This window comes from Actinia tenebrosa, unplaced genomic scaffold (assembly GCF_029948245.1).
Source record: "Actinia tenebrosa isolate PJP-AT-01 unplaced genomic scaffold, QUT_ActTen_1.0 PGA_scaffold8__29_contigs__length_14323225, whole genome shotgun sequence".
Lineage (NCBI taxonomy): Eukaryota > Metazoa > Cnidaria > Anthozoa > Actiniaria > Actiniidae > Actinia > Actinia tenebrosa.
This window is the reverse complement of record NW_028292585.1, coordinates 3,452,584-3,460,753: the sequence shown is the minus strand read 5'-3', so window position 1 is coordinate 3,460,753 and position 8,170 is coordinate 3,452,584. Positions and strand designations below refer to the sequence as shown.

Genomic DNA, 8,170 nt, shown 5'->3' with positions numbered 1-8,170 from the left:
AAAACTTGAAACCTCTTGGGAATACGATTCCAGGAATTATGCCTTTCATAGATTGAAAAAAATTGTTTTTTTGTATCACTTAGTTTCTTAGATTCTCTACCAATGCTTCAGCTGGTTTACAGTACATCGACAAAGGCGAAACCATATCTGTAAGTAAAAAGCACGAATAATGGCTCGACCTTTAATATTGCTGGGTTTCAATTAGCGGATTAAAGCCTTTGAATCTCATTATCTGCTCCAAATGGTAATCAAAAACTGACCACCACCTGCTGCCAACCAGAAAGAATCATTTAGACCCCTTGCATGTGACGTCAAAGCAGCTAGATCTGGGGGACAAAACAAAAGATTTCCAACCTCCTGAGAATTGAAACCTATTGCTTTGTCCCCCAGATTGAGTTGCATTCCGGCGTGCTGCAAGGGGTCTATTGAACATTCCGCACGAGACTGGAAATGACGTCGATTGAAACCCAGCAAATTGAGGGGAAGAAAACAACAAGAATTGTTCACTTTCGTGGTAATTTTATGAATGCGAAAAGACGTATTCTCATGAATAACCATTTTACTATTAACCAACTTCGCGGCCGAGAGTTAAATAAATGCATAGTTTTCAATTGAGTCTCTAAAGTTTTGCCGGCCCTAGTCTTCCAGTGCGGTCGGGAAACAAATCCCTAACAACTGCAATGTTTCAAATATTGATAACAAATCATCTCTAATGAGTATCCTAACATCACAATCAGTGCTTTACAGAAGGGTCCTCAAAAAAATAAACTAAAGGGGGCAACCGGGTTTGAGCCGATGACCTCTCGATCTGCAGTTGAATGCTCTACCACTGAGCTATACCCCCTTCTTGTTAGGAATGTGTATCAATATCAATCGTTATTATTCTCTCAGCACTTTTTGTTGAAAGCGCAATTTATTAGATCCCATCTCATTCTCTGAAGTATTATTTCTTTCTATACGTATACTACAATGTTTGGGAAGATTCAGGAATATGAGTGCGAATCAAACATATATTTTCAAAAAGTTGATGGAAGGAATAAAACAATTCTATTTACCGTCATGCTTTGCGCTTAGGGTTAAAGATATATTCTTAGCAATATTTCTTGAAAGAAAAAAAAAGGAATTTCAAAGGGGGCAACCGGGTTTGAACCGATGGCCTCTCGATCTGCAGTCGAATGCTCTACCACTGAGCTATACCCCCTTCTTAAATGATCTGTTTATCTTAGGTCTGGGTATCGTTAATCTATCGTCATTCCTCTGACAACAGGATTTTGGTAAGTCAGATACAGCAATTGCTTTAATGTTTCATTCCATATTATCTGGTTCTTTCTTCAGTGCGCGAAATCACCGAAATCTTCGGACACGACGCCTTCGCGGTCACGGCACGATTTCATCAAAATCATACATATTTTGTTCTTTGGTGTGACGACGGCTTCAATACGCGTGCGCCTGCACTAAATTCAGCGGAAAACCACACTGTGCACCTTCAGTTAATATTTCGCATTGGTCAACAATCACGCCTTGTCTGGTGCGGTGCCGTAATACTGTTGTGGTTTCTCATGATTTTGTATAGTATATGGTTACGGTGATATTATTTTAATACAACTTCAACTTTGCTTGACCCCTACCCAGCCCCACCGGTTCTAATTTAATAACCATTTTTTGTTTTGTTAAAGCACGATGTTTCCAGCTCCACTCTTATTGATGTAACAACTGAAGAACGAAAGCAATTCTATCCTGCCTTGACTATAGTAAACAAGGTACGACGTAAATACTCAAAAATGTATTCTGTTTCTCGCATTGGACTTGCTGAAATTAGAAATCTCAAATGATAAGATGAGAGAAGGAAAAATAAAAGAAGGGGCAACCGGGATTGAACCGGTGACCTCTCGATCTGCAGTCGAATGCTCTACCACTGAGCTATACCCCCTTCTTATTAAGCAAGTGTCTCATGGTCAACATCCATCTTGTTATTATTCTCTCAGCACTTCAAATTGATGTGAACTCCTTTTTTCAAAATGCATTTTTCTAATAGATCCGATATCATTCTCTGAAGCATCACTCCTTTCTTTACTACAATGTTTGGGAAGACTCACCTGAGTATGCGTGCGAATCAAACGAATATTTTCAAAAAGTTGATGGAAGGAATAAAACAAATCTATTTATCGTCGTGCTTTGCGCTAAGGGTTAAAGATATTTTCTTAGCAACATTTCTTGAAAGAAAAAAAGGAAAGGGGGCAACCGGGTTTGAACCGGTGACCTCTCGATCTGCAGTCGAATGCTCTACCACTGAGCTATACCCCCTTCTTGTTAGGAAGTGTCTTGATATTGTCTTGATATTTTCTCAGTACTTCGGAAGGTATACTTTTATTTATTTCTTCAACGGCTTCAGATTACTGCACTGGTCCGTTTGCTGTTAAAGTCCTATGAATGACAAAAAAAAACCGTGTCAAATTTGAACTAATGTTTGGAAAGATTCAAACATCTATTCTCAAGAAGTTAATGCAATAAAAAACAAATATGCTTTAGTTTAGAATTTTGGGTCTTTTGCTTAATGAGAAGGGGGTATAGCTCAGTGGTAGAGCATTCGACTGCAGATCGAGAGGTCATCGGTTCAATCCCGGTTGCCCCCTTTGAAATTCACTTCTTGTTCATCATAAATGAGTCATATTTTTTATTGTTTTCAATACCACAGACTTTCACCTTCAGCCAAGTAAAGAAAAATGGTACAGGAAACAGGTAAAACAGGTTTATAGCCAGTTCTTTTTTACTACATTTGAATCTTAGGAAGCAGCATGCAACATGCAATTCTTCGATTGCACGTTTCGTCTTCGCGACCTCTCGGGGGAGCGTTGGTACCATTTAACAAAATATTTTTTATTAGCATCCATTGTTAACGGCACCAAAATGACTGCCATTGCTTTGTCTTTTGACTCTCTTGGGAAAGCTGGCAATATGCAAAAAAATCCTCTCAGCCGTTTTGGAAATAGCTGTATATTTGCGCTTTGCTTGGTTGTGATGGAGTCAATGTCTGCGCGCCTTCAACCAGCTAAAAAATAAAGCTATTTCATGCATATGCAACCCACGCAGCTTCTAACCGTGTTATTTTGTTTCATTAATATCCCCTAATTATCTTTCCAGCACTCAGTTTAATACAGGACCAATATCAGTCGTATTTCATCCTGTACAAGTTGGATTAACTTGCAACAGCATCTATCAAACGGTAACCTATTTCAATTTGTAGACGAAGTGTTAAGATACTTTTTAATATTATTACATGTTTATGTGTTTATGCTTGATATCATAATCGGAGACCAGTTAAGGTGCAGTGTTGAATCCAGAATAATTTGAGGTATGTGTGTGTTTGTTTTCTAGACGTTGCTGATTGAAGTATGTTGTCGCCCAGACCGTCATATCAGAATACGCAACTGCAGTTTTCCAGCAACACGAAACCAGAACGACACAGATAAAGAATATTATAACTACCGCGACATGGTACAATGTGAACTATCCAGCCAAGTAGGACAACATTTTATTCTTGTCCTGGATTTGTGAGTTGAGCAAGATTTGTTACTTTATTTTCATTAGGGGGAGTGTCACTAAGAGAAACGTGGTACCTTGTCTATTAATACACGTGGTACCTTGTCTATTGATACACTTGGTACCTTGTCTATTGATACACGTTGTACCTTGTAGATATGACGGCGAGGCAAACATAACTGAAGTTCATCACAATTATGTTCTGTGGGAGGAAGATGAAAAAAAGGGATATGAATACACTGCCACCATGAGTCAGGTATTGTCATCAGTATCATCATACGTCAACGATGATCAATGTCATCAGTATCATCATACATCAACGATGATCAATCGTCACAATGTCATCAGTATCATCATACATCAACGATGATCAATCGTCACAATGTCATCAGTATCATCATACATCAACGATGATCAATAGTCACAATGTCATCAGTATCATCATACATCAACGATGATCAATCGTCACAATGTCATCAGTATCATCACACATCAACGATGATCAATAGGCACAATGTCATTATTAACATTTTCATCAATATCAAATCCAGTCATCGTTATTTTTATCATTAACATCATCAGCATCATTATTACCACCATCATCATCGTTGTCATCATAATCATCATCAACATCATCAGCATTAAAATAGAAATCTTGTAATTGCATTTAATCGAAAGTGTTGTTATCATTACTATCATCATTATCAATTAGTCTTATCATTGATCATAACAATCACTATCATTACCATCATCATTAGTTTTTCATCAAAAAGTTAGAGGAAGAATGAATTTGTCATAGGTTGGATGTATAAGGGAAGCACAGACCTGGAGTACGATGGGCACATCTTGGAATCAATATGTGAGTTGGTTCTCAAATTGCTGGTTTTCGTTCATTCCCAAGGGGAGTGGAATAACAAAAGACACGGCGGCCATGTTGGTTGATATAACAAAAGAATTCATTGAAAATTCTTTTGCTAAATTCATCCAAGATGGCGGCTATGGCGTCATGTGTAAACGAAGAACACCCGTTCTTAAAAAATTAAAAAGATTTCCTCTCCCCGGCGGAGAATTGAACCCCGGTCTCCCGCGTGACAGGCGGGGATACTTACCACTATACTACCGAGGAACTACTTATCTAGATTGCTTTGCGCGGGTTTTTGCCTCAGTCTCCTGAGGTTATTTTGGTAACATTCTTTCTTATGTTTGCAGAATTACGAGAGTTGTTTTGATAAAAAGAATGATGCAATGTCGGTGTTCAATGGTTCTCAGCCTTATCCTATTGTTAATAGTTCAGGGTTATCTCGCATTTCCTTTACACAAGAAGGGTTATTCACGTTCACTTTTAAAGTCATCGATCCAAATGTAAGGTGGGTAGTTATTGTGCACAGAATGGCAAGGAATACGCCTCTTTCTTTGTATTATTCGTTCGTTCGTTCGTTCGTTCGTTTGTTCGTTCGTTCGTTCGTTCGTTCGTTCGTTTGTTCGTTCGTTCGTTCGTTCGTTCATTCACTCGTTCGTTCGTTCTATCGTTCGTTCGTTCGTTTACTCGTTCGTTCGTTCATTCATTCACTCGTTCGTTCGTTCGTTCATTCATTCGTTCGTTCGTTCGTTCGTTCGTTCGTTCATTCGTTCGTTCATTCACTCGTTCTATTGTTCGTTCGTTCATTCGTTCGTTCGTTCATTCGTTCGTTCGTTCGTTTGTTCGTTCGTTCGTTCGTTCGTTCATTCACTCGTTCGTTCGTTCTATCGTTCGTTCGTTCGTTTACTCGTTCGTTCGTTCATTCATTCACTCGTTCGTTCGTTCGTTCGTTCGTTCGTTCATTCGTTCGTTCGTTCGTTCGTTCGTTCGTTCGTTCGTTCGTTCGTTCGTTCATTCGTTCGTTCATTCACTCGTTCGTTCGTTCGTTCGTTCTATCGTTCGTTCGTTCGTTCGTTCGTTCGTTCGTTCGTTCGTTCGTTCGTTCGTTCGTTCGTTCGTTCATTCACTCGTTCGTTCGTTCATTCGTTTGTTCGTTCGTTCGTTCGCACATTCACTCGTTCGTTCGTTCCTTCATGCATTCATTCTTTCCTCCCTCCCTTCATTAATTCATCCATCCATTAATTCTTAAGAATATTATATTCTATAATAATAATAACTCATTCATCCTCTCTTTTTAGCTTCTGCACACTATCTGGGCGATTTACCGTAACAGTATCACCAGGAGAACAAGCCAGGCACTACTTCGCTGAGCTGATTGCAACCGTCATCGTAGTACTCCTCTCTTCTGGATTCTTAGTCGTAAGCTACTGGAAGTACAGAAAAGTAACATTAGAAGAACATGAACAGGACAGACAAACAACAGAAAGACTTCAACAGCTGAGGTAACAATAATCACGACTAAAAATCAATCGAATATTAGAAAGTTAAAATTAAAAGTCGAATAATTAGAAATTTCGAATACTTCAGGTTAAAAATCGATGAATCCATAATCATGAATTTGGAATAGTTCAGGTAAAAAACTGAATGATTTGGCCGATGTTATTCGCTATACTCAACCATTCGATTTTGACCCGTATTATTCGATAACTGCATCTATTCGATCTTGACCCGTGTTATTCGATAATTGGATCCATTCGATTTTGACCCGTGTTATTCGATAATTGGATCCATTCGATTTTGACCCGTGTTATTCGATAATTGGATCCATTCGATTTTGACCCGTGTTATTCGATAATTGGATTCATTCGATTTTGACCCGTGTTATTCGATAACTGTATCCATTCGATTTTGACCCGTGTTATTCGATAATTGGATCCATTCTATTTGGACCCGTGTTATTCGCTAATTGGATCCATTCGATTTTGACCCGTCTTATTCGCTAATTGGATCCATTCGATTTTGAGCCGTTTTATTCGATCTGTGGTTCTATTCGATTTTGACCCGTTTTATTCGATAATTTCATCTATTGGATTTTGACCCGTTTTATTCGATAATTGGATCCATTCGATTTTGACCCGTTTTATTCGATAATTGGATCCATTCGATTTTGAGCCGTTTTATTCGATAACTTCATGTATTCGATTTTGACCCGTGTTATTCGATAATTGGATCCATTCGATTTTGACCCGTTTTATTCGATAATTGGATCCATTCGATTTTGACCCGTTTTATTCGATAACTTCATTTATTCGATTTTGACCCGTTTTATTCGATAATTGGATCCATTCGATTTTCATCCGTGTTATTCGATAATTGGATCCATTCGATTTTGACCCGTTTTATTCGATAATTGGATCCATTCGATTTTGACCCGTTTTATTCGATAACTTGATCTATTCGATTTTGACCCGTGTTATTCCCTAATTTAATTCATTCGATTTGGACCCGTTTTATTCGCTAATTGGATCCATTCGATTTTGACCCGTGTTATTCGCTAATTGGATCCATTCGATTTTGACCCGTTTTATTCGATAATTGGATCCATTCGATTTTGACCCGTTTTATTCGATAATTGGATCCATTCGATTTTGACCCGTGTTATTCGCTATTTGGATCCATTCGATTTTGAACCGTTTTATTCGAACCATTTTATTCGTTTTATTTAAAACACAGTTTTTTTGTACTGCACTGCACTGCACTACACTACACTACACTACAATAAACTTTATTTAAGGAGGGTGACACAATTAACCCAGAGAGTTATCTAACACGTGGCCCTCACTAAAACGAGTGTAGATAAGTAGTTCATCAGAAGTAAAGTGGTAAAATTATCCCTTCGCATTTTATTTTACCTAAATTCCTTAGAACGGACCGTCTTTTTTGCAGGACTATTTTCAAGGAAGTGCGCATGGCTGTTGATGAACAGGATTAGAGGAAATCAAAAGGTAATTCACTCAGACATTCTTTCTTTCATCAAATATAGAAAAAAGCTTGTTATCGCTAGTCATCACTCCAAGTACAGCAGTGGCGCATTGAAGGCAATGAAAAAGCGCCTCTGGCAGGAGCGCTTGTGACAGTCCATGTATAAACCCGAAGCACAGCTCTAACCAGTCCAGACGCTGTCCCCTCCTCTCACTGCTGCGCTTTTTTGAGGCAGCCCAACAAAAGCGCAGAAGTCAAAGGAGGAAACAGCGTCTGAACTAAGCTCTAACCAGTTTAAATTAGTTAGGGTCGGTTTAAGAAGAGGGAGAAAAAAATCGGGAAGCCGGAAAAACCTAAAAAATAACTTTCATTTTTGATTTACTTCCATGCAGGTGGTTTGCGTCACAGTATTCGGAGATCCACAGGAACGGCAGGACTTCTACTTGGTCTGGACACCAAAAAATCTTCTCAAGGAGACAGATCTATGCCCGTAGACTGGGATTCAATACAAGAACGAGAAGAAACTGAAGATTAATGTCACTTTGCTTGTACTTGAAACATAACTTAACAGTGTTATATTAAACATTTTTGTTTCATTCGTCCAGAACAGAGAGTGATTGTTTAACTCCTCTCCTACTTAAGAACTTGCTGTGGTTGATAAACGGATTGCTGTCAAATGTCTTATGTGACTTTCATGTCAACGTTTAGTTTTTTCTTAATTTTTTAGCGAAAGACGCCATGTAAGTAATAAAGCGTCCCCTTAAACATCATCATGATGTATCGCCTTCT

At 38.6% G+C, this 8,170-nt stretch overlaps 1 protein-coding gene and 6 non-coding genes across 7 annotated transcripts in view; 2 read left to right on the top strand and 5 right to left on the bottom strand.

The window, feature by feature from the left end:
• LOC116303477 (cation channel sperm-associated auxiliary subunit epsilon-like) overlaps positions 1-7,916 on the top strand; it is a 17,042-nt gene extending 9,126 nt beyond the window's left edge. The window contains exons 21-30 of the mRNA XM_089023997.1: positions 84-149; positions 1,677-1,760; positions 2,696-2,739; positions 3,142-3,223; positions 3,376-3,551; positions 3,697-3,796; positions 4,750-4,907; positions 5,698-5,901; positions 6,027-6,031; positions 7,774-7,916. Coding sequence (XP_088880123.1) covers positions 84-149; positions 1,677-1,760; positions 2,696-2,739; positions 3,142-3,223; positions 3,376-3,551; positions 3,697-3,796; positions 4,750-4,907; positions 5,698-5,901; positions 6,027-6,031; positions 7,774-7,916 — 1,062 coding nt within the window. The remainder of the gene's footprint in view (positions 1-83; positions 150-1,676; positions 1,761-2,695; positions 2,740-3,141; positions 3,224-3,375; positions 3,552-3,696; positions 3,797-4,749; positions 4,908-5,697; positions 5,902-6,026; positions 6,032-7,773) is intronic.
• Trnac-gca (transfer RNA cysteine (anticodon GCA)) lies at positions 773-844 on the bottom strand. Its single transcript has one exon. It is a non-coding gene; the product is annotated as a tRNA-Cys (tRNA).
• On the bottom strand, positions 1,130-1,201 carry Trnac-gca (transfer RNA cysteine (anticodon GCA)). Its single transcript has one exon. It is a non-coding gene; the product is annotated as a tRNA-Cys (tRNA).
• Trnac-gca (transfer RNA cysteine (anticodon GCA)) lies at positions 1,859-1,930 on the bottom strand. Its single transcript has one exon. It is a non-coding gene; the product is annotated as a tRNA-Cys (tRNA).
• Trnac-gca (transfer RNA cysteine (anticodon GCA)) lies at positions 2,233-2,304 on the bottom strand. Its single transcript has one exon. It is a non-coding gene; the product is annotated as a tRNA-Cys (tRNA).
• Trnac-gca (transfer RNA cysteine (anticodon GCA)) lies at positions 2,562-2,633 on the top strand. The gene has a single exon. It is a non-coding gene; the product is annotated as a tRNA-Cys (tRNA).
• On the bottom strand, positions 4,595-4,666 carry Trnad-guc (transfer RNA aspartic acid (anticodon GUC)). The gene has a single exon. It is a non-coding gene; the product is annotated as a tRNA-Asp (tRNA).
• Positions 7,917-8,170: the final 254 nt, after the last annotated feature.